The sequence below is a fragment of the Corylus avellana genome, chromosome 7 (genome assembly GCF_965113065.1).
Source record: "Corylus avellana chromosome 7, dhCorAvel1.hap1.2, whole genome shotgun sequence".
NCBI classification, from domain to species: domain Eukaryota; kingdom Viridiplantae; phylum Streptophyta; class Magnoliopsida; order Fagales; family Betulaceae; genus Corylus; species Corylus avellana.
Genome location: NC_142496.1, coordinates 4,899,487 through 4,923,773, shown reverse-complemented (window position 1 = coordinate 4,923,773; position 24,287 = coordinate 4,899,487). Strand labels below are relative to the sequence as shown.

At 34.5% G+C, this 24,287-nt stretch overlaps 1 protein-coding gene across 1 annotated transcript; it reads left to right on the top strand.

Annotated features, from left to right (window-relative positions):
* The first annotated feature begins 1,949 nt into the window (after positions 1 to 1,949).
* On the top strand, positions 1,950 to 19,425 carry LOC132185412 (potassium channel SKOR-like). The gene is made up of 13 exons (XM_088518679.1): positions 1,950 to 2,149; positions 4,831 to 5,055; positions 5,148 to 5,211; positions 5,731 to 6,070; positions 6,448 to 6,743; positions 8,664 to 8,744; positions 11,799 to 11,897; positions 12,635 to 12,859; positions 13,042 to 13,230; positions 15,868 to 15,943; positions 16,959 to 17,253; positions 17,980 to 18,101; positions 19,035 to 19,425. Exons 1-13 carry the CDS (start codon positions 1,950 to 1,952, stop codon positions 19,280 to 19,282), a joined length of 2,460 nt encoding a protein of 819 aa, XP_088374805.1. The 3' UTR covers positions 19,283 to 19,425.
* The last annotated feature ends 4,862 nt before the right edge of the window (positions 19,426 to 24,287 follow it).

The following is a 24,287-nucleotide window of genomic DNA, read 5'->3' as shown; positions in this document are numbered from 1 at the left end:
ATATGTGAGTTTGTAACTTAGCATCTCCAGCAGTAAGAGGTATTCTATTTAGTCAAAAAGCACAATTCTCTATTTTAGCTACTCATTTTTTAATACCAATTCTAACAGATTCTTTATTTCATTCTCTATTTTTTTAAAATATTATTTTTTAATCTTTCTTTATTTTTTCACTTTTTTTTTTCTCTCTCTCTCTCTCACTCTTCCCTCTCGACCCAAACCGAAACCTCCCATGACCAGCTATTCCCTCTCAACCCAAACTCTCCATAGCCAGCTTTGCAATTAGCTCTCTCTCTCTCTTTCTCTCTCTCTCTCGCTTTGCCTCTTTCCTGTCAACCCAAACCCAAACCTCCCATGACCAGCTATTTCCTCTTAACCCAAACCCCCCATGACCAGCTTTGCAATTAACTCTCTCTCTCTCTCACTCTCGCTTTGCTATTCAATTTTTTTTTTTTTTTTTGGAGTTTTTAGTAATTCAAAAGACTTGAATTTGTATTATAAATTCATGAAGAGAGAAGAGAGAGAAACGTTTAGGGAGGGAGAGAAGAGAGAAGAGAGAGAAGAGAGAAATAATGTGGAAATAATATTATATTCAATAATTTAGTGTGCTACAGTGAATAGCAATATGAAGATATTCACTGTAGCAGTTAAGGAATAATAGTTAATATGAAGCTATTCTGTTGGAGCAAAAAAATGGCAAAAATAACTAAATGTAGCTAATATCTTTTTTTTAGCTATACTGCTGGAGATGCTCCTAATGTACTTGTTTCCTTTTTTTAAGTTGTACTAAACTGAAGTGTTAATCTCTTATTGGATGACACAAAAAAAATAAATTTATGCCACAATCACATAAAAGCCACTCTAATTTGAAATACTTTCGTTAATTTTTTTGTTTTTGTATATACTTTTATTTATTTATTTATAGATTTTTGTATATACTTTTGGATGTGGGTAACTCTTTTTATTTATTTTTTAATAATAATTTGCTGACAAGATTAAAGCACACCAATCCCCAAGATTTTTATTTTTATTTTTATTTTCTTAATATTCTCGTATCATATAAATAATAAATTGTAAGAAAATTATAAAAGAGTTAAGGAAAAACAAATATATAGCGCGAATGCAAATTGATTTGAATACGATGGGGGGAGCAAAGCAGGTGGTACGTGGCGTGGACGCATCTCATTCTGCTATGGGCGGTGTACTCCTTCTTCACGCTCCTGGAGTTCGGATTCTTCCGGGGACCCCCGGAGAACCTCTTCCTCCTCGACGTCGCCGGCCAGTTTTCATTCCTCATCGACATCGTCGTCCGCTTCTTCGTCGCCTATCGCAACACCCACTCCTACCGCATGGTCTACGACCGCAATCTCATCGCCATTCGGTACCTGTTTTCTTCTTTTCCTACTTTTAATCTAGGGTTTAGGGTTTAGAAATTGGAGGTATATACGAAATTAACGGGGAGAGAGAGATAGAAATTGGAGGATTGTCCCATGTTTGGCTGATGAGAAAATTGAAGAATTTGACTAGATGATAGAAAGTATTGCAAAATATTCTTGTGCATTTCTCTTTTATTCCAGTGATTTACTAGTAACAGTAAAAACAAAAGAAGACAAGATCCTCTTCATTAATCAAACAAAGAGATGTCTAAATTAGATTTTACACTATCCGAGGATGCATAAAAAAATAGTTTTTATCTGTATTTTACTACAAATGGAAAGCAGCATCCTATTCGAGAGGGCTTTTACTGATTTGACGTTAAAGTCCACTGATTCTCTTGGTCGCCGTAATCTTACTGCTGTAAATTCTGACATATAATGCACGCACCCACCAAAGTTAGCGGAATAATAGAAGATAACAATACTATATAAACGTAGTTTTCAATCCTTTATATCTTCACTCTGTCAAGAAAACAAGAAATAGATCGAGCGAGCTCTGTTTAGTTTTGGAAGATCATGAGTAGCGGAGGAAGGAGAGGAGGAGATGAGTCGGAAGATGAAGGATGTGAGGTTGAAGACTCCGGCAAGGGGTCGTGGAAGAGGCATTTGGCGGCGGTCATGTTGGGAAGAGAGTTGAGTTTTGAAGGTGGACTTGTAAGAGACGCCGCTCCCGCCGGAAACAGATGGGAACGATTTATCATTCATCCCGATAACTGGTACGTACGGACATCTTCTCTCCGGCATCTGAATTTTTTTTTTTAAAAAAATAAATAAATACAAATAGATTTTTTATTTTATTTAATTTTATATATTTTTTTTAATTTTGGGGGGTAATAAGTCGTATCAACATCAATAATATTAAAATACATGCTTTTTATTATATATATATATATATATTAGTTCCCAAGAGGTACTTCAATTGGTTAGGACCATACTTAATGAAGTGGAGGTCACTAGTTCTAATCCCCTTCCCCCTCTTGTGCGAACATATATATATATATATAAATTGCCATTAGTCCTCCTAATGACGAAATTACCCTTAGTAAAATAAAAACAAAAATAATAAAACTTTTAGAAAAAACTTAAAACTAACAAAAAAAAAAAACAAATCCAAGTGGTGGCCAAATTAAAAAAAAAAAAAAAAAATCCTTTTTATAAGAAAAAAAATAAAAAAAATTCGATTTTTTTTGAATTTTTTATAAAAATTGAAAATTTTCGGTTTTTTTTTTTAATTTTTGTTTTAAAAAAAAATTAAAAAAAAAATCTTTTTTTTTGAAATAAAATTTTCGGATTTAAAAAAAATCAAAGAGTTTCGTTTAAAAAAAATTTCGTTTTAGAAAAAATAAAAAAATTTATTATTTTTAAATTAAAATTTTTTCGTTTCTTAAAAAAATTAATTAATTTTTTTTAATTTATAGGGGTATTTTTTTTAATTTATAGGGGTATTTTTGTCTTATTGAGAAATTTATAGGGTCATTTTTATCTTTTTGCTAGTCTTGGAGGGTACATTGACAATGTTTTGGTAATTTGGGGAGGACATTATCACAATTGAGAGTTTGGGAGGAACATTGTCAATTAGATGGTAGTTTGATGAGGGTATTTTGTAACCTTGGATTAATTTTGCTAATTGGAGAGTGATTTGGCGGCTCCTTATTATTAATGGTTAATAATAAGGAGATGGGCCAAATATGAGGAAAATATTAACTCATAACATTTCTTTATGATAATTGTGAGATAAAAATGTAATTTTTAGTGTTACCAAGTCAACATGTTAGATATGAAATATTTGAATAAATCTTAACTATTCGCTACACAGTCATTATATTCGAAATGAGAATAACTTTTACGTAGCGTCGCAGCCTCAGGTAAGCCCCCTCCCCCATGGTGAGGGGAGGAGGGATGGTTGTTTGCTGCCTCCCTCTTCCCCCTCGCCTGTCCTTGCACCGGGTGCCAGTAGTTTACTTGATGTCCTTGGCCTGGGGTGCCTCATCCCTACCCTTTCTTTGCCACCCCTTCCTCTTTGTTCCGCTTTTGTCCCTAGCGAGGCTCTCTATTTTGTTTTATGTTTGCCGCCAATCTCCTCCGTCCGCCCGCTCTAGCGATGAGCTTTAACGTCCCCTGCTGCGATGGTTTTTCGGCTAGTTGGCCACCGACTTTGCCACCCTCCATCCACTGTTTTGGGCCTTTTTCTGCGTCCCCACCACGTTGAGCTTCCATTGTTCCCTTCCGATGTCAATTTCCGCGTGAGTACACAATCGGCATCCAAGCTACGTGTGCCCGTTCCTGTTTGTTTTATTTTCCTTGTATTGTCTTTGTTCATTTTTTTTCCCTGTATGCATTTCATTCTTGTTATTTGCTTGTAATAAGGCCCTGCCTCTTTAGTTCGCCCATGTTTTATTTCGGTTTTTTTGCTTCTGTTTGTAATGAGGCTTTGGCACCTCGATCTGCCTGTTTGGATGTGAACTGAGCTTTGGTCCAGATTTTTGGGTCGTAGATATGATTTTTAGTCCAAATCTTCGAGTTATGGACGTGAACTTTATCTTGGCTTTTGGGTCGAGGAGGAATTTGCGCTACCTATGCATTGGATTGTGTCTGTTTTGTGCAGATCTGTTATTTCAACTAAAAACTAATCATAGGTTAGCGGAAGTCTTAGGTGATGTTGTATCCTTATAGCTTCGGCTATAATTTGCATTTTCAGGGCTTTGTGCTTCTGCGATATAAGAGCTTTATGCTCATGATTATTATCAATGAAATTGGAATGTATTTCTTTAAAAAAAAAAAGAAAAAAAGAATAACTTTTACGTGAATGTGGCACAATTTTTTTTTTTTTTTTGTGCCCCCCAATGAGAAATTGACACCTCAATTTAGTACAACTTAAAAAAAAGAAAAGAAGACAAACACACTAGATCAGAACCCGGCTTCTAGTCCCCAAGAGGTAGCTCAATCGACTGAGACCACACTTAATGAAGTGGAGGTCATTAGTACAAATCTCCCTCCCCCTCTTGTGCGAATATGTCAAAAAAAAAAAAAATCATATATGCTGTTAAAAAATTGAAAATGATGATTTAATTAAAGTAATTGAACGGCTGTACCATATCCGAATTTGAAATACTTGCGTTAATTTTATTGTTTTTGTATATATATATATATATATATAAATAGATTTTTGTATACGGGTAATGGCGTATAATTATAACTCTTTTTTTTTTTTTTTTAATAATACTAATTTGCTGACAAGATTAAATGCACACCAATCCCTAAGATTTTTATTTTTATTTTTTAATATTCTCGTATCATATAAATAACAAATTGTAAGAAAATTATAAAAGAGTTAAGGAAAAACAAATATATAGCGAGAATGCAAATTGATTTGAATACGATGGGGGGAGCAACGCAGGTGGTACGTGGCGTGGACGCACCTCATTCTGCTATGGGCGGTGTACTCCTCCTTCTTCACGCCCCTGGAGTTCGGATTCTTCCGGGGACTCCCGGAGAACCTCTTCCTCCTCGACGTCGCCGGCCAGTTTGCATTCCTCATCGACATCGTCGTCCGCTTCTTCGTCTCCTATCGCGACACCCACTCCTACCGCATGGTCCACGACCGCAATCTCATCGCCATTCGGTACCTGTTTTCTTCTTTTCCTGCTTTTAATCTGTTGTAACTTTGCAAAACACAATTGGGTTTTTCATGCTTCGTGATTTTCTTGGCTATAGGTACTTGAAGTCTCGGTTCTTTGTTGATTTACTGGGTTGTTTCCCCTGGGATGCTATCTACAAGGTACCGCACATTGATTTTCACCTTTTGGTTTGGTTTTCCGTTTCTTTTATTTCAATAAGGACAGACACCTTCTGGGATTATCTATGGCATTAGCATACAATATGAGTTTATTCCACAATAAGAGCTCTGGCATGCAGTATCTTGAAGGGAGGCATTTAGTTCTTACAATTCCGAAACCCATAAAAGTGAAAAAAAGGAAAGAAAAATGAAAAAGTGGAAAGGGTTTGTTGGATGATATGTTACGAATAATATGGTCAATTCAGGACTATTTCTTTTATCATCAACAACATTATACTTTTCCTTTTGTGATCAATTACTGTGTCACAAGTTGTTTTATTCTGGAGTGACTACGCAAGATGCTTATTGGGTGTCTCTATTCATCTTTTTTTTTTTTTTTAAAAAAAAGATTTATTGTTATTTCATTGTTGCTTCATATTTGATTGCATTATTGTGAGTTGGATACAGCGAACTTAGCTCAGTAACTCTATATATGATGATTTGAACACATGCTCTGATCAGGCTTCGGGTAGAAAAGAGCCAGTCAGGTACCTATTGTGGATTAGGCTAAGTCGAGCACTCAGAGTAACTGAGTTTTTTGAGAAGTTGGAGAAAGATATCCGGCTAAATTATCTCGCAACGAGAATTGTGAAACTTTTTGTTGTTGAACTCTATTGCACACATACGGCTGCCTGCTTCTTTTACTATCTTGCTACCACTGTGCCTCCCTCCGAGGAAGGTTACACATGGATAGGAAGTTTGAAGATGGGTGACTACAGCTATTCACACTTCAGAGAGATTGATCTTTGGAAGCGTTATGTAACATCTCTCTATTATGCCATTGTTACCATGGCGACTGTTGGTATGCTTGTCTAAGTTATTGATTATTTGTACAAGTGACACTCAAGATTTCTATGCATGTGTGTGCGAGTTCATGCTTTATTTTAGAGCTCATCTCTTCTAATGCACGTCATAATGGTTGTTGTTCCTCGTGAACATCAAAAACAGTACGTCTATTTTAAAAAATTGTTGATAATTACTCCTTATCATTTTTATATGAAGCAGTGCTATGTCGTGAAGGTATTCTCTGATTAGATCTAACACAGTACATGTATTTTCAAAACTTTGGCAATGGTCTCTTCTCATTACTTTATGAATTAGTGCTTTTTCCACTCTGAGTTTCTCATATCAGATATGGGATGCTTTACTGTACGTGCTGATAATATGCTCTATTTGCAGGTTATGGAGAAATACATGCTGTCAATGTCAGGGAAATGATATTCATTATGATTTATGTATCATTTGACATGATTCTTGGTGCTTATCTGCTTGGTAACATGGCAGCATTGATAGTAAAAGGATCAAAGACAGAAAAGTTTAGGGATAAAATGGCTGACCTTATCAAATATATGAATAAGCACAAGCTTGATAGACAGACAACCAAGGAGATCAAAGGTCATCTACGATTACAATATGAGCGTAGCAACACCGAAGTTGCTTTACTTCAGGATGTTCCAGCCTCTATTCGGACTAAGGTGTTGAAAAATTTTCATTTGCCTATACACCATCGGTTTAGCTCATTATTCTTAGCATGTTGTATGCTTGATAGAGATCTTTGGCTCACTACCTATTAGCTTAAGATTTTGGGATTGATGTTTTTCCAACATGATATAAGAGGCTGGCTTTTGTCTATGTGGTTTTGAGTCAAGTCTTGTTATCCCCCGTTTCTGGTAATTCTTCTGTTCTGCATGTGCAGGGTCCATATTTAGTGCATAGTTATTGGAGCCTGCAAAAAGAAAGTGGTGGGAAGGGGTGGGGATAGCTTGTGGCATACATGATATAAATTGTTGGCCAACTTCCTAACAATTCCTTGCTTGATATTATAAGCTTTTGTGACAGATAATTACCTCAAAATTCCATATTGCTTTACTCGATAAGTATGGTTTTCAAAATTGTTTTATTCATCTGTCAATTATTATGGTAACTCAATGTATCAAGATGTCAATCTGAGATCTTATTTCGGTTCGATATGCCCACCTACAGAAATATGCATTTGTGTATTCGTATCACTGAGTGGTTATATCAGTTGTTTTCCCTGTGTAGATGTAGAAGGAACACATACATCAATGATTCCCACTGATTTTGAATGATTTTCTTTTTGACCCATACCTTCAGTTGCAATTTTTGAATGGCGGGTGGTGAGAAGGATTAGACCAGCTAAGAGATTGAACGTCTCTAACAGTGAAATAAGGAGATAAAAGTTTCTGAGTGGCGATGATGGTCTGAGATTTCCTGTAATTTCCTTAGAATGAAAAGTTATCATGCAGAAAGGTCTCTGTTCTTCATATGCAAGTGTTTTTCGAATATTTGAGATTCCATCAATTTCTAATCTTAGGAAGTGGGGGTGCGAGTGAATTGCCAAGCTTTTATTTTCTTAGAGTTCAATTGTAATTCAAATATATGGACTATGGAAGCTATTGAAACATGCAATAATCTTAACTTTGGAGGAATTTGTTAGAATACTAGTGACTTTGGGTTGAATAGGAAAATTTGTTTCCTGTTTATAAAGTCTTAGCTCATTATTGCTTATAAATAACTGAGAAAGTGCTAATTATCTCTAGCGCAAATGGCATATCATTACCTCTAGCTCATATGGCATCTCCTCTCCTTATGAAAATATGGTCGAGGGTAAGGTCATGGGCTCGAGACCAATTTGTTGTGTGTTGTGTAATTTACAATAATAAAAAAGGGATAAGTTTGTTTCTTCCATTAATATAAAATTGCCACCATCTTGTGTAAAAGCTTCGGCATTGAATATTGCCTATTTTTCCATCTAAATGATGATATTTTCTTTCAGTTTCACAATATGTAGGACTAAAACTGTAGACCCCTGAATTTGAATGCAAAATCCCACCTCTTTTTTGAATGGAAGCATTACTTTAAATCCAATTTGGTGTGAAGACTAGAGTTGAATGCTGATATCCAAATTCTCCGCATATGAATTACACTTTGAGGGACCATTTCTCCTGCTCTGTCTTCCTTTTTCCCCCATTGGATGACTCCTCCCTCAACTTACTTTGTTAATGAAATTTAATCTTTCACAATTGTGTCTTTATAGAAGTATCACTTGTCCTCATCAGTGTGATCTTATTAGTTTTACTAAATGTATCGGTTTCCTTTATGGAAATAATTCAGAATTGGGAAAGTACAAACTGATTGCAATAATTGTGCAAGATGTTTCTCAGAACCACTGCAATTACCTAGATTTGTGAGTTGGGATAAGTTAGAAGAAGAGTTCCTGACCCAATAGTTAGGGTAGAATTCATGCAGCAACTTTTTAGATGTTGATTTTATATTGTTCATTGCATGTACCTGTTTTATTTTGATGCTTTATGAAGTTGTGGAAGTTTTCGAATATTATGTCTGTACTACAATTTGTCTTTTCTTCTATGCAGATTTCACAGAACTTATATGAGCCATATATTAGAGAAGCTTCTATATTCAAGGGGTGCTCTTCGGGATTCATCAAGCAGATTGTAAGCCATCTTGTTCTATATGTAAAGTAGAATGTGAATTCCAAAGTTTGATCACCTATAAATTCAGTTTACTTTTTCTGTTTCAAAAGTTGAAAGTCACATGCTATGTATGAACTTGATCACATCCATTGACTCTGGAAGTCTCAGTTTTCCTTACTGCCAAGGATTCCATTTCAACGGCAGACAGCTGACAGCCCCAGTTTGACTCTCTACATGCAAAATTCATTGGAACTGTTATTAGGAATTGTTTATTCATTGCAAGCATTACCATAACCACTCAGTCTATTCTTTTAGATTAGTTTTTGATTTCTTACTTAAGATTTAAATTTTGGAACTTGAACATTAATGGTTTTCCTGCATGATTAGCTATATGCACAAATTTGTCTTGAATCATATGCTGCTTCTGTTTTCAATGGTTAGGTGGATTTATTTCAGAGGAATGCTATCCATTGTTATATCCAGTTGGTCAACACAATTTTTAGTATAGAAAGGCATGCTGCATTTGGTTTTAAAATGTAGATAGTCTATTTACATGTGATGGTGCCATGCCTATGCCTTACCTAGGGCTTCCACCGGATTCTTCTTTTAGGACTATTCCAGTACCTGATTTTATTATTGAGCTGTGAGAAGAGGTTTCTGAGTTTAGAAGGCAGTAATTGTAAAAAGCATAGGGAAGATCACACCGATTAAGAGTACCTAGTTGAGGCTTCCAACCCGCTTTTTTACTTATTTAGAAAAAAGAAGAAGAAGGTTTTCGGACCTACTTTATGTGGTTCCATATACTGGTATGGGTGACTGAGCGACTTGAAGAAGGAGATCTTAATAGCTTGAAACATGATGAGTTTAAATATCATTTGCTTCAATGGGATAACATTTTAGTTACAAGTTGGCAGTTTGGGAGTGAGGAAGTTGAGGATCTTAAAAGGTAATTGTCGGAGGACTGAGATGGCTAGCCTTTGACGGAGAGTAGAGGGTTTGAAATATATATATATATATATATATATATATATTATTATAGGTAAACAGATAAATATTATAAAAAGCGAGTGGGTTTGAAACATGGGGAAGGATGGAGAGGGTTATCTTGTAATGGTAGGAGATCAACAGAGTTTCTTTATGAAAACAAGTGGATTATATGCAGATCAGATGTTTAACGGAAGGGTATAGGAGGCGAGTACGTTTGTGTTAGGATGTTTGGTGTGGGGATGCATTTTAGAAGGTTGTATCTGCCGACACATTCTCTATTCCTGTGGATAGAAGAGCGACTAGTTAGTAAGCTACTCTGAGAATGAGGTTAGCTTCACCAGTGCAAGACCCGAAATTGAAATCTATGGATGCATTGTTTCAACTGTTACATGGTGGTCATGCTTTTGGTATTGTTGAGGATGCTATAGCTGGCGATTAGTAAAATTACAGACATTTGAAGCATGAAATTCTCGTGGAAGAGTACTTACTAAGCTTGCACACCAATGGCTTTTGTCTATGCTAGTGCGAATGGGATGGGGAGAGACATTTGATATTTACTTTTAAATTGTTTGATCGGTTGGTCTCTTTGGATGTTGTCTTCTTCTTTTGGGTGTAAATGAATTGAGCCAGAGACATTTGTAGAGATGTTGTGGTTTGGAAGCCACTGACAAAAGCAGGAATAGTCTAGGGCTTTGTTTGGTAATGGGGATGGGGTTGGCCCAAACACTGTTCATCACCATTTCCCAAAAAAATCAACATCAAAACATTCTAACTTTTTCACTTTTAATATCAAATCATTCACTTTTTATTATTATTCAAATAAAAAAATCACTACAAAACAAAACCTTTTCACTTTTTCATACCACTTTTTCATTTTTTTTATACCAAACATTCTTACTTTTTTTTCACATCAATCTACATCAACTACAGTGTTTCGGCCATCCCATTTGCCAAACACCCCCTAGATGCGGTCATATGGAGGGAGACGAGTAGTTGGGTCTTTCAACCTGTTGAGCTTGGACGCAGGAGATAAGTTTGCTGAGGACACTGCCCTCTTGGTATTCTATCTCCTCTTCCTTCTTCACTGGTGTTTTTGTTTTGGACGATGTTTTACACCTTGATCTTTTTTTTTTTTTTTTAATTTTTTTTTGGAGCTTCTCTTGTATGCTTACTCCGTGCTATAGAGGTACCCCCTTTTTCAATGTTTTCCTTTATAAATTACTTAGTGAAAAGAAAGGGCATAAGAGGAATTTGAATCCAATGGTAAGCTGAATTTAGTTGCAAAAGATTAAAAAAAAAAAAAAAAGATAATAGAAAATGTATTTCTCACTCACACATCAAATTTAATTGAAATTATTCTTTAACAATGCGTCTTTCTCACTCACACACCATATATCATTGAAATTATAAATTATTTTATAGTTTACTGTTCAAAGATTCATATTTCCATTGCATTAGCATCACATTTCAGATCAAAGCTCAATAGAGTTTCATAAGACTGGTTACCAAAAGAAAAATTGCTAACCAGTGAAGATCTGAATGTTGGCAACAAGTCTACTGCTCTTAAAATAAAATTGCACTCTAAAATGTCCATCAACATCTAAATTCCAAGAGTTGAGCAATAATCAATTAATTTGCTGTAATGGGCACTCTATATGCCTTGTTTATTTATAATGTTTGTACTTAAAAGGGATAGTATCGCATTATAAAACTGTGGGTACCCAAATGGCAGGTACGTTAAATGAGGTTGCATTCTCCATGCTTTCTAGTGGCTAGCATATAGGAATTTTGTTCAATGCATTTATTTTACTTCAGGCGCCTTTTAGTTTAAGCTGAATGTCGTTGAGGTAGACTGTTAGTTGAAAGCATGCTAATTGCCTTGTTTAGTGTTTGGATCTGATTTTATGAATAAATGGTTTCTATTATGTGACCCCCTCTCATATTTTTTCCTTATTTTGTTTTCTCTCTCTATAATGTCATTATCTGATATCTCTTCATAATGTTCAATCATATAAAACAGAAGTGATAACATTAGAAGCTTAGCTTCTTTCAGTGTAAATGGCTCTTATTCATTCCATTGTTTATCAGGCAATCAAAGTCCAAGAAGAGTTTTTCCTCCCAGGGGAAGTGATTATAGAACAGGGAAACGTAATAGATCAACTTTATATCATATGTCATGGCGAAGTGGTATGACTTTTTCTTTTTGTTTTCAAAATGACTTCAAACTCCAATATGTCTATCTTTTTATTTGTTTGTGTACTTGCAATGCAGCATCTTTATTTTCTATATATGGTATTAGATGATATGACCACCGCAAAATAATTTAGCAATTTTTATTCTATAAACAGTATTACTTTTTAAAAGTAAAGAGATCTCAACTTGACTGAAGCCTATTTATAGAGTAACAAGATGGAAGAATAATGTCTTGAATATCCATACTGGCCATTAATTCAAGTTTTTTGATAACCCTTAACACCTATCTCTCTCCCTATTCTCCCTAGAGATCCCAAAGCTTTTTCCAAAGGAAGAAGAATTAGTGGCGTTGGGATGGGATGAATACCATAGGAAGTGTGAACAGAAGTATGTTTAAGTGCGGGGGTGTTGATTATATTTTACTTTTTTATTACATATTTATCTCAAGAATCTACATAGTTACTTCTGCATATAACCGAGCAGAAATATCTCTAAGTATAATCAATTATCAATTTTAAGAAACCTAGAATGTAAAACCAAAAAAATATATACTTGACCATTAATCTTAAGAATATCTAAAAATATATTTATATATTGGATATCTTTTTTTTCTTATTTGCATGTTTAAGTTTTAAGTATTAGTATATCTAGACGTATGTGTCTGTTTTTGTGGGTATTTGTATCTATATATTCTTGAATTGTAGGCTTGATGGATATGATATTATCTACAGGATGAGATAGGAAAGGTGGAAGATGATGAAACAGAAGAATATGTTATGCGTCTGCAAGCACATAGCTCATTTGGCGAGGTTTCTTTTCTTTGTAACACTCCTCAGACTTATACAGTTCAAGTTCGTGAGCTATCTAGAGTCTTGCGACTTGATAAACAATGTTTTAAAGAAGTCTTAGAGATATGTTTTTTTGATGGACGGATAATTGTGAACAACCTCCTTGAGGTAACTGAGCTTGGAAATATCAATATTCTTTTTCCTCCTTCCATTTGAATTGAGATTAGTTGTGTCAGTTGCGGAAAATTGCTCTCTATTTACATAAAAGACTCAGAACTCTAGTTTTATCTAGTTAGGAATTTGAATTCATGAGTCAGTTATTAGTATTCTAACAATTTTAGCATTGACAGGGAAAGGACTCCAATGTTCAGGGCAAGATTTTGGAATCAGATATTACATTGTATATTGAACATCGTGAATCAGAGCAGGCTATGAAAATTAATTGTGCTGCTTATGATGGAGATTCTTATCGAGTGAAACGTTTGATTAGAGCAGGAGTTGATCCCAATAATACGGATTATAATGGACGATCACCTTTGGTATGGAATATAGAAGTCTAAGCTACATTTTACTTTTTTGATAACTATGCACTGGAATACCATACTGACCTTTTTAATTACTTTTAACAATGTAGTACTATTTCTCCTCACTTTATGACAAAATTTGACAAGTTTGGTTCTTCAAAATTTTAAAATGAGGGAGAGTTTTGTGAATCATCTAATCTATCTAAATTTTTAAATGCCACTGACATCTTGATTCTTCAGAATAATCCTTCTAGATGTTGATATAGGAATCACACACACAATGACATCATTTCCGCTTAGAGATGTGAATCTTGGAGGATTTCGAGAAGTGTTGTGGACTGAGGTTTACAGTGGAGTGCCGAGGAGTTAGTGTGGGGATCACATTGTGTTGATATGTGAGTAGCATGGCTGAAGAGTAAGGATAATGGGATTCAATAGGGAAAGAAGAAAGAACATTGTAGCATGAGTTCGTGGTGATTTGAGTTGTGTTAGTAAATCTGTAAGCAAGTTCTTTTAATGTTGTATTAATGCCTGGCACACTTTTTGTCTCTTTCACTCGATAGTAAAACCTAGGGATCATTTGAGGTATGGGTTTTTGAGGAGGTTGCTAACTCTCTACAAGGATGCATTGGACCTTCTTCGTTTCCCTAAGTTCTACAAGCTTGTCAAGCCACATTGGGCATGCTTGAAGGTCTTGACTTACTAGCTAAGGTTGAGGGTAACACAATGGATGACTTACCTATTCCTTCCTCTCTATAGCCTTTTTTGAGGAGATCAGGCTTACATGTCATTCTGGGCAATTGCTACTCTCACACATCACTCTTGTAAAACCTAGTAATTTCAATGTACCTCATGGGTGATGCTAAGCTGTGGTGGCGGACCCGGTTGGATTATGGTGCCAATGCAGGAAGACCAACAATCGAGACATGGGTGGAGTTGCTAGAGATGCACTCAAGAAGCTGAAGCATACAACCTCAGTGCGGGAGAATGCCAAACAGTTCAGCTCCTTGATCTTGGATATCAATGATGTGTCGGAGGCGGACAAGCTGTACAACTTCATTCAGGCCTACATATGTGGGTGCAACTAGAGAGTAGACGACACAAAAGGGGAGAGCTTTTGAGAGAGCAATAGACCTTTGGTCTTTGAGACTGTTTCTGGCCACTAACATCTTGATTCTTTAAATAATCCTTCTAGAAGTTGATATAGGAATCACACACACATAATGACATCATTTTCGCTTAGAGATGCGAATCTTGGAGGATTTTGAGAAGTGTTGTGGATTGAGGTTTAGAGTGGAATGCAAAGGAGTCAGTGTGGGGAGTGCATTGTGTTGACATGTGAGTAGCATGACCAAGAGTAACAATAATGGGATTCGATAGGGGAACAAGAAAAAACGTTGTAGCATGAGTTCCTGGTGATTCGAGTTGCGTTAGTAAATCTGTATGCGAGTTCTTTAAATGTTATATTAATGCCTGGCAGACTTTTTGTCTCTTTCACTCGGTAGTTAAACTTAGGGATCATTTGTGGTATGTGGTTGTGAGGAGGTTGGTAATTGTTTACGACGATGTATAGGACCTTCTTCACTTCCCTAAATCCTACGAGCTTGTCAATCCACATTGGGCATGTTTAAAGGTCTTGACTTACTAGCTAAGGTTGAGGGTAACACAGTGAACGAGTTATGCATTCCTTTGGAGATACAACCTCCCTACAGCCTTTTTTGAGTAGATCAGGCTTACATGTCATTTTGGGCAGTTGTCACTCTCACACATCACTCTTTTAAACCCTAGTTATGAAAGTGGAGCATCAAGTCAATATCTCTTATGTAGGCATGTGGTTTATGTTCTCTTGCAATTGGTGACTTGTACTTATTCATTCCAAGAACATTACTGTGATGGTGAATTTTAATTGATGCATTTATATGGCTTTGCGAGTTGTGTTAACATGTTCGCTCTAAAATGATACTTAATATGTGTTAACATATTATGTGATAACTTAATATGTTAACAGCTTCCAAGATTTTCTTTTGATGTTCTCTTCTTCTTTCTCTTCCTCTTAGTCGCTCTCTTGTATACTCCCGGTGTACTAGGGTTGCGCCCCTCTGCGCTTTTTCTATATATCTTTACTTATCAAAAAAAAAATTTTAAACTCCATTTTTTTAAATTATGGTATTATGACAAAACTAGGGCTTATAGACTTTTCTGTAATGAGCTTTTAACTATGAAGTCTACTTTAGTGTAAGCTGGTACTGATTTTGTGCCCCATGTCTATTCTGTCATTTATTTTTTTTAGTAAGTAATTCAATTTCATTAGAAAGGCGTAGAGTGGTGCAACCCTAGGTAGACTGGAAGTACAAGAGAAACTCCTTTTGGGAAAAAAAAAAAAAAAAGACAGCAAGTACAAGAGAAAAAAAGAACAAAAGTCCAAAAAATCAGTAAAGCTAGAACATTGCAAACTATTAAACACCACTATCCTTGTATAAAGGGATTTAAACATGATATATTTTTGTTTAAGATTATGAAGTTTGTGCTGAACCATCTTAATTATGGTGTCCGCCCCACCCCCCCCCCCCCCCCCCCCCTTCTCAATTACTACGAATGAAACAAATTCTGGTATGGCCGATACTCATATTTAGTTGTCTTTTTTGTTAACAGCATATTGCTGCATCCAAAGGATATGAAGATATTGCTCTTTTCCTTATTGGGCAAGGAGTGGGCATCAACATTTCAGGTAGGCTTTTCGACTACCTGTACTTTGATTATCATCGAGGGTAGTCAGGTGTGCCCAACCTCCTGTACTTTGTCATTCTGTCCATAGTTTGGTGGGCTCCCCAACACATTGCCCCTTCCAAGATAAAACATAATTTCAAGGGCACATGGCGTTGAAATCCTTGGGGCTAAATTTTTACTAGATTATATATCCCTTCAAAATTGACACCTGTATGAGTCACACACTGTTCATGGTGAATAACTGGATTTAGTTTAATTAGTTCCAATTCAAAGTCCAAAACTGTCAAAACTCTGAAATATTTTCCCTTGTCTAAGTTTCGCCTTTGTTTGCCAGCATAAAGGTAATAGCAAACAAATTCAACAAACTTAAGGAAATTACAAGACATTGCTATATTTTGAAAACTACAAATTAGAGTATTTGACTAAAATGTAAATCATGGAAAAATTGAAGTTATAATGGTGGTCTGACAGAAATAAAAGGGGTTTGGATGAAATAGATATTATCTAATTAAAGATCTATTCACCATAAAATGTATAAAAGGCTTTTAAAATTACTTTTCAATATTTTAAAAGCTTAAGCTGATAAGAATGGGTAAATTTAATCATTTAATTAATACTTTACAGTCTCATTTATATGTGGGCTTAAACTCCATTTTAATAGGTGAGGTCCAACATATGGAATACTTAATTTAAATGGAGGGTGAGTTGACGGAGTTAATGTTCGAACTTAAGACCTTTGGCTTTGATACCAAGTAGAAAAGAGAGAAAGCAAGAGAGAAGAAGAATTCTTGTATTCGATATATTTCTCCATACGGTTGGTTACATAGGTTTAAATAGAAAAAACCTAGAACCTAATATGGAAAGAAACAATGGAATTTTACTTTCAAATCAAATCACATAAAATCGGAATAATACTGGGCCTAAATCAAGGGAATCAAATCAACAGTTTTTAGTATATATTTAACAGAATATCAAAATAAATCTAGTAATAACTGTTGTTTAACCATGTGTACTAGATAAGTTTGGAAACACTCCTTTGCTTGAAGCCATCAAGAATGGGCACGATCAAGTAGCTTCTTCGCTTGTTAAGGCAGGGGCAGCACTTAATATTGATAATGCTGGTGATTTTCTTTGTATGACTATTGCAAGGAGGGATTTGGATCTTCTAAAAAGGATTTTGGCTAATGGCATTCATCCAAATGCCAAAAATTATGATCTCCGAACACCACTTCACCTAGCTGCCTCGGAAGGGTTATATACAGTGGTAGAATTACTTCTAGAAGCAGGAGCAAGTGTTTTGTCAAAGGACAGGTATAAGTTGAATAATTATGTGCTTTTTAAGACGAGGATGAAGCATGATCCTTTTTGAGCCTCTAGCAGCTTTGCAAGTGCAGAATATAAGATTGTACTGTGTTATGGGTTAAATATGTTTTTGCGTGTGCATCATCCAGATTTTATCATCATGTTCAACGAGATATTGGTTTCATGGTTGTTTACGCTATTGATCTTTGGATGAGTAATATACATGTTACTTAACATTTAACTAGGCATGTTAGTTTGATCTAAATGGTTTAGATGGTCTTGTAAAGAAAGAATGTGGCTCAGTAATTGTTTCATTCTTCACTTCCTGTTCTTTGAAGATGTAGATATAAACTAGGAAAAGGGCTAGCATGGTGTATACTTTTCCCTCTTGATGAAATAAAATTCTGGTTGATATTTCATTAAGCTTCAAAAAATTACTTTGAAAGAAATTTCAGTCTCGCAGTCATCAAATTTCTATTGTAGTTAGAAAACATTAAAAAGACGAAAGGAGACAACTAGTCTGCACTGCCAGTAGGTGTCATCAAATTTCTATTGTAGTTAGAAGACATTAAGAGGACGAAAGGAGACAACTAGTCTGCACTGCCAGTAGGGTGAACGAAAAAAACACGTAGGAAATCAATAATGAACAATGACCTTGGCAAACCTTTAAGTGCTTTTTGCTGTTAGAACTTTGCCAGCTTGACTAACCTTTGTCAGCCTGTATTCTACATGCAGATGGGGAAATACTCCACTTGATGATGCCTGTATAGGTGGAAATAAGAATTTGATGAAGCTGCTAGAAGTGGCGAGAACTTCTCAATTGTCTGAGTTATCGAATTGCTCTCAAGGAATTCGAGGTACGAACAAAATTGTAGTTCTTACATATAGCATTACCATCCTCAATTAACTGGTTAGCAATAAACTGTCAATTTCTGGATGGGATTTTACTGCACAAAAAATTTGTTGCTGAAAAAAAATACTTGTTACTTCATTAAATTTGAAACTTGTTTTTCTTTGGCTTACTGACAATATAATAGAAATTATTATATTGTTTTTCTTTGAACGAAAGGCCTGCCCAAAAATAAGGATTTGATACTATGTTGAAGAACTGATTGTCCCAAAAAGCTTAGTCTTTTAGGAGATGGCCCGAACAATGTGATTCAAGCTTATGTACACTACCAGTGATGCGTACAATTCCTTGTCACAAACTCCAAGCATTACTGTAAAATAGGATTTTATGGAAAACTACAATTGAACATACTAAAGAATGGATCCAAAGGGTGATGAAGGCAACTGAGTGATATGAAGAAAATCCAGAGGAAGAGCTAGTTTCTCAGAAAGAGGGAGCTAAGGAGGATATAATTGCAAACAACTGGTGGCAATTAGCAATCACTTTTATTGAGGAAATAGATCCGTACACTTGTTGAGAATAAGAAAATATGGACATTCTTAGAATGTCAAGCACATTATGGGAAAGGAGCTCGTCAAGGGAGGCAATCAAGGAAGTTCGATACCAATCAAATAAAATATCGTGGCGAAAAATCAAATCTTTCTTATCCGTTGCATTTTGTTGATTCATTAAAATTGAACTGTGAATTTATTTCCTACATAACTTAACTCTACAGTCATCATGATCATATTTTACCCAATAAGGGAATCGTTTTTGTGTCGTCTCTTTTTGTTTCTTTTGCCCTTTTCCTTGGCCTGAGTAATTTCTTGCATCAAGTGATTTGTCAGAGGTTTACCCTACTACTTCAGTGAGTTGACAACATTTCTATTGGCAACAACAGATGAAATGCATGAGAAGACATGCACAGTGTTCCCCTTTCATCCATGGGATCCCCAGGAGGAGAGAAGAGAGGGAGTGGTGTTGTGGGTTCCGCAAAGCATTCAAGAGCTCATCAAAGCAGCAAAGGAGCAGTTGAAATGTTCAAGTGGCACTTGTATCTTGTCAGAAAATGGGGATAAAATTCTTGACATAAACATGGTCTCCAATGATCAGAAGTTATATCTGGTTTGTGATGCACAAAGCAGGTAACTAGAGTGCCTAGAGTGATTTGATGTTTAGCAAAACTGGGAATAACCTATATGTACCAGTAAGTAATTTTCCCCCTATATAAACGCTAAGCATGTCTATAATTTAATTTTCATACTTTACTTTTTTTTTTCAAGTTAAAAAAAAAAAAAAAAAGTGTGTTTGTGTAAAATGTATTCAATTTCTTAAGGAATAGCTATTTCTCTCATTTTTTAGTGGAAGAGTCCTATGTGTAAGGCAGTAGTGATTCTTACGAGAATAATTATTCATAGTAATAGACTCTTACCAAACAAAAGAATGACTATTTTATAGGAATAGTCATTTCATTCTAGGGGTTTATTCTGCAAACCAAACGGGCATTTATTCTTCTTAGATTAGGATCCCTTAAAATTTCAAAGAAATTGTAAAATCTTAAATTACACAATTTAGGTTGCCTTTAGGTATTAAAACATTTGGAAAATGCCACCTATTAAATTTAAAAATGTGGCATTTTATTGAAGTAGCCAGAAAATATTTCTCTCCCAAAAGGCTTTCTTCACTTTTATAGAAATACTTTGAAAATTCAAAAGACAACTTTTGACTTAAAGCTTTTTTATAACATAAAAAGTAAGAACTTAACGAAAATATACTAAATTATCAGCTATAACATGCGAACTTTTTAATTGCGACATTTTTCAAGCATTTTAATATTTAGAAATTACCTAAATTCTGTAATTTGAAATTGTAGGGAATCATAATTCATATATACATGTACATTGTTATATATTTAAAACATATTTAAACTCATGGTAAATCTCTTCCTTTGGAGCAAATTTCTAGGTAATAGTTGTCTTGAGCGTCGGAGTTATTAAGTGAAGGGAGAATTACAGTTTACCCCCTCAAAGTTGACTGCGTTTTTCCATTCGAACATCAAAGTTTCAATTTTTGCAATCCAACCCCCCTAAAATTCCAATTTTTTGTAATTTGACCAATTGTATTCAAAACTTCCTATATTGCCCATAATTTTTATTTTTTTAATTTTTTTTATAAAAAATTTTTTTTTAAAAAAAAATTAAGGGTGGCTACTTTGGCCATCTGGTTATTTTTGCACCCCAAATAAATTTTAATAAAAATCAAGGGCAATATGGAAATTTTGGGATAATATTGGTCGAATTGAAAAAAAAATTGAAACTTTGTGAGAGTGGATTGTAAAAATTAAAACTTTGATGTTTGAATTGAAAAACGCTATCAACTTTGGGGGATAAATTGTAATTTTCCCTTAAGTGAAACAGTTATCTACTATTTGACAAAACAAGAAAATGTTTTGAATCATCATGAACTCAATATGCAATATCCCATCAAACTTTAGAAACTTACAATTGATCCTTAAAATATTTAACCATTTTACTTACCCTATCCATTAGAATTTTTAGTTAAATCTAATGAAAAATGAATCACCCGCGATACATGACTTAAAATGACAATAATACCCCGACATCGGATAAAAAATTCAAGAAAAAGATGCAAAAATAAAAACTATTGTTGAAAGAGACACACAATCCTAGAACTAGAGACCCACAGTTTGGTTGTGGCTCTCCACAACCAGAGACCCATGGCCTGGCAGTGGGTCTTCTTCAGGCCCAAAGACCTACAACTGTCGATTTCCATGGCCAGGAAGGTTTATATATATATATATATATATATATATATACATAATTGTATTTTCACATAAATGAGTCCCATTTTCTGTCAAACTTTTTTTTTTTTTTTTTTTTTTTTTTTTAACATTTCCACACAAGGGAAGGGGGAGAGTGATTCAAACTAGTGATCTTCGCTTCATGAGGCGTGGTTTACAGCCGATTGAATTACCCTTTAGGGATTTCTGTCAAACTTAGTTTGTCATATTGGCTCCAAAACCAATAAATCGGTGGCACCCATGGTTTTAGTCCACTTGTTTCCTTCCTATTGGTTGCTATGTTGGTCCAATCCTATACAGTCATATCACCTTCTCTAAAGACTCTTCAAGCATCTAAAATTATCATTGGGCTTATGAACCTTAATTGCGCCTATAGGGTCCAATTTCACTCATTTGCCAAAATAAGCCAATTACTATGCCTTTTGACCTAATCTCTTTAAACCATAAATCATTTGGCCCATAATTATATTTCAACACATTTTAGCTCCAGATTTAAACTTCCAAACCAATTGAACTAAAAAAAGTAACCCTTTTGGGCCAAAAACTAGTTTCTCTAGCCTATTGCTTCAAAAATTAATTTTCCAATGCTTATTATAAATCAATCAGCCCAAGATTCATCATACCCCAGCCTAAATACTAACCATTTAATCATTTTTTAAATCCAAAAACAAGTCTTCAATTCATTGGGCCCTAAACGATTCTTTAAAGCTCAAAACCAATTCTCTTCAATTTTTTCTTTTTCTTTTTCTTTTTTTTTTTGTTTAAAAAAAAAAAAACAGCTCGTACAATTACTATGTTTCTTGGGGTTTTTAATGCAAGATCTTCTCATGCAAGGCTATACCATCCTAATTCTAATACATAGCTATAACATATCCAAAATTCATTACAAAATAAGTTCATTAACACCCTATAAGAAAATTCCTTGAATTTCGGATTTACTAAACTATTTTGGTAGTTTGACATATTGAGCTTATAAAAATTATACCTCCCTCAATTTAACTCTAATTGACATGAAATTTGTCTTCATTCAAAGACGCACAACATTACAAAAAATTTCATCTAAAAGAAAATGTTTGATACCTAAAATATCCCTTGAAATTTCTATTTTTCTTTCTTGGCTGAAAAGTTTGTTTTGACCTTTGCGCCTTATAAAAATCATAACTTCTTCTATATGTGTTCAAAAATAATGGAACCACTTTTAAAATTTCTCTTTTTCAATCATTCTAAAAACTTCTAAATAGTTTATCTTATTACCATTTATTGAATTTTTGGTGGTCAAAACAATGTGGCTTCTTTTTGGGAAAAATATAAAAAAGCTCTCAAAACTATTAGTTGTTTGCAGTATAGCCCCATTTGGTATGCGTTTCTGTTTTTTGCCTACCAGGGGATGGATCCAGCTTACATGCTGTTATTTTATGTTGTAGTTTATTAATGGTCAAGATTGAATCTTTCAAAATTTCTCTTCATTTTCTCTCTTATTAAAAGCTTATAAAATTAAGTCAACTTTGAAATTTAATCTTGACCATTGATTAAACTACATAATACATGCTATTATTTTAATAACAGCATGTAAACCAGATCCCCGGAGATAATCTTTTTTTTTTTTTTGAGTCCATTATTTTGGACCCATTTAAAACTTTGAGAAGCGAAAGCCAATAAATTAACCTTATTTTGGATAAAAGATGTTTAAAGCCTAAATGAAGTGTTAGGGTTTTTAAAGAAGGAGAATCCTATTTAACTAATGAGTTTAATGTATTGCAGACGGGCACGCAATACGGTATAAATGTTTGCAATGATTTAAGCACAACCAATTTGTAAATCATTTCAATATTTAATGAATTTAATATTTGTATATATATTGTAAGTAAATATCTTTACCAATAATGATACTTTTGCATGCATAGTAAGTAAATATGATTATCAAATGGATTATTTTTATATACATAATAAGTAAATCTATTTAATTGTAGTGATATTGCGTATGTTTTACATGAAATATTTTATGATGTATTGGTAAGTAAATCTTCTTACCTAATGAAATGTTAAATGTATTTTTATATGCATTGTAAGTAAGATTGTGGAAAAACTTCACAAAATCCCCCTTTAGCTTTCAAGCGTTTTGAAATTACACCTAAAAGTTAAAAAAAAATTCTCTCAATTTAGGCTATTAAACTTCTAATTTTTTGCAATGTCCCCCATTTGTTAAGTTTTGGTGTTAATTTAGACTACAAAAGGGGGTGACATGACCTTTATATCCTTGAAAATTTTATAAAATTCCAAATTTACCATTAGTAACCAAAAAAAAAAAAAAGTGACCCACATTGGGTTAGTGGGTCAATAGGTGACCCACGGTTGGGTCATCACCTTGTGACCGGCTGTGGGTCTCGAGTGACCCACACAGGGTCATGACTAGACCCATTACAGTGGGTCAAAAGGTGACCCACGGCTAGGTCACCTCTTGTCACCCACGGGTTAGCAAACCCACCAATCTTAAAAAAAAAAAAAAAAAAAATTAAGGGTATTTTGATAATTTCCAAGGCTTTTGTTAGGATTTAACATAAAATTTTACTGGATGAGGGACATTGCAAAAAATTGAAAGTTCAATACTCAAAATTGAGAGTTTTTGAACTTTAAGAGAGTAATTTCTATACACGTATAAGTTCAGGGGGGTTGGTGTGAAGTTTCCCATAATTTGCTTACCTATAACAATATTGATATTTTATCATAAATTGTGGATACGAGCCTTTTCTTTATACTACTTTCAAAATAATTTAAGGAAAATTAAAGAGAAATTGTTGCTAGTGCTCTAAATACAAGCACTTTAATGGATAGAGAAATTATAGGGAAGCTCCGAAGCTGCTAGCACGGTAGCATTTCCAATGTTTATGGAAGCAATAAGGAAGCTGTTACATGTGACTTTTTGTAATTTTTTTAGATTTTCCCTATCTTTAGAGAAGAGAAGAGGTTATAGGGAAGACTACTAGTGCTCAAGTTATAAAGTATCAATTGAGATATATATATATATAAACTTACTACTTTCAAAACATCATTGCATTATGCATGTAACACTTTACTTGCATGTTTATAAAAGGGGGTTTACTTCGTGAGCATGTTATCATGTATCTTTCATTCACTAAGTCGTAGACTTGTATTTATTTTCACTTGTAAAACAATTACAGACCCTAAGAGTCGAGCAAGAAGATTCGAAGGTAGATGCAGTTGTCTCAGCTTGATTTCATCGTTCATATTTTTTTGAGGACATACTATATAGTTTTCTAAACGATTTTCGGTACCTAGTATTCCTTTCGGGGATGTATTAGACTTAATTACTAT

Coding starts and splice junctions, on each gene's coding strand:
- LOC132185412 (XM_088518679.1), top strand. CDS start 1,950: ATGAGTAGCGGAGGAAGGAGAGGAGGAGATGAGTCGGAAGATGAAGGA. Junction 5,212..5,730: donor CCTGGGATGCTATCTACAAG/GTACCGCACATT, acceptor TGCTCTGATCAG/GCTTCGGGTAGAAAAGAGCC. Junction 12,860..13,041: donor TTGTGAACAACCTCCTTGAG/GTAACTGAGCTT, acceptor TAGCATTGACAG/GGAAAGGACTCCAATGTTCA.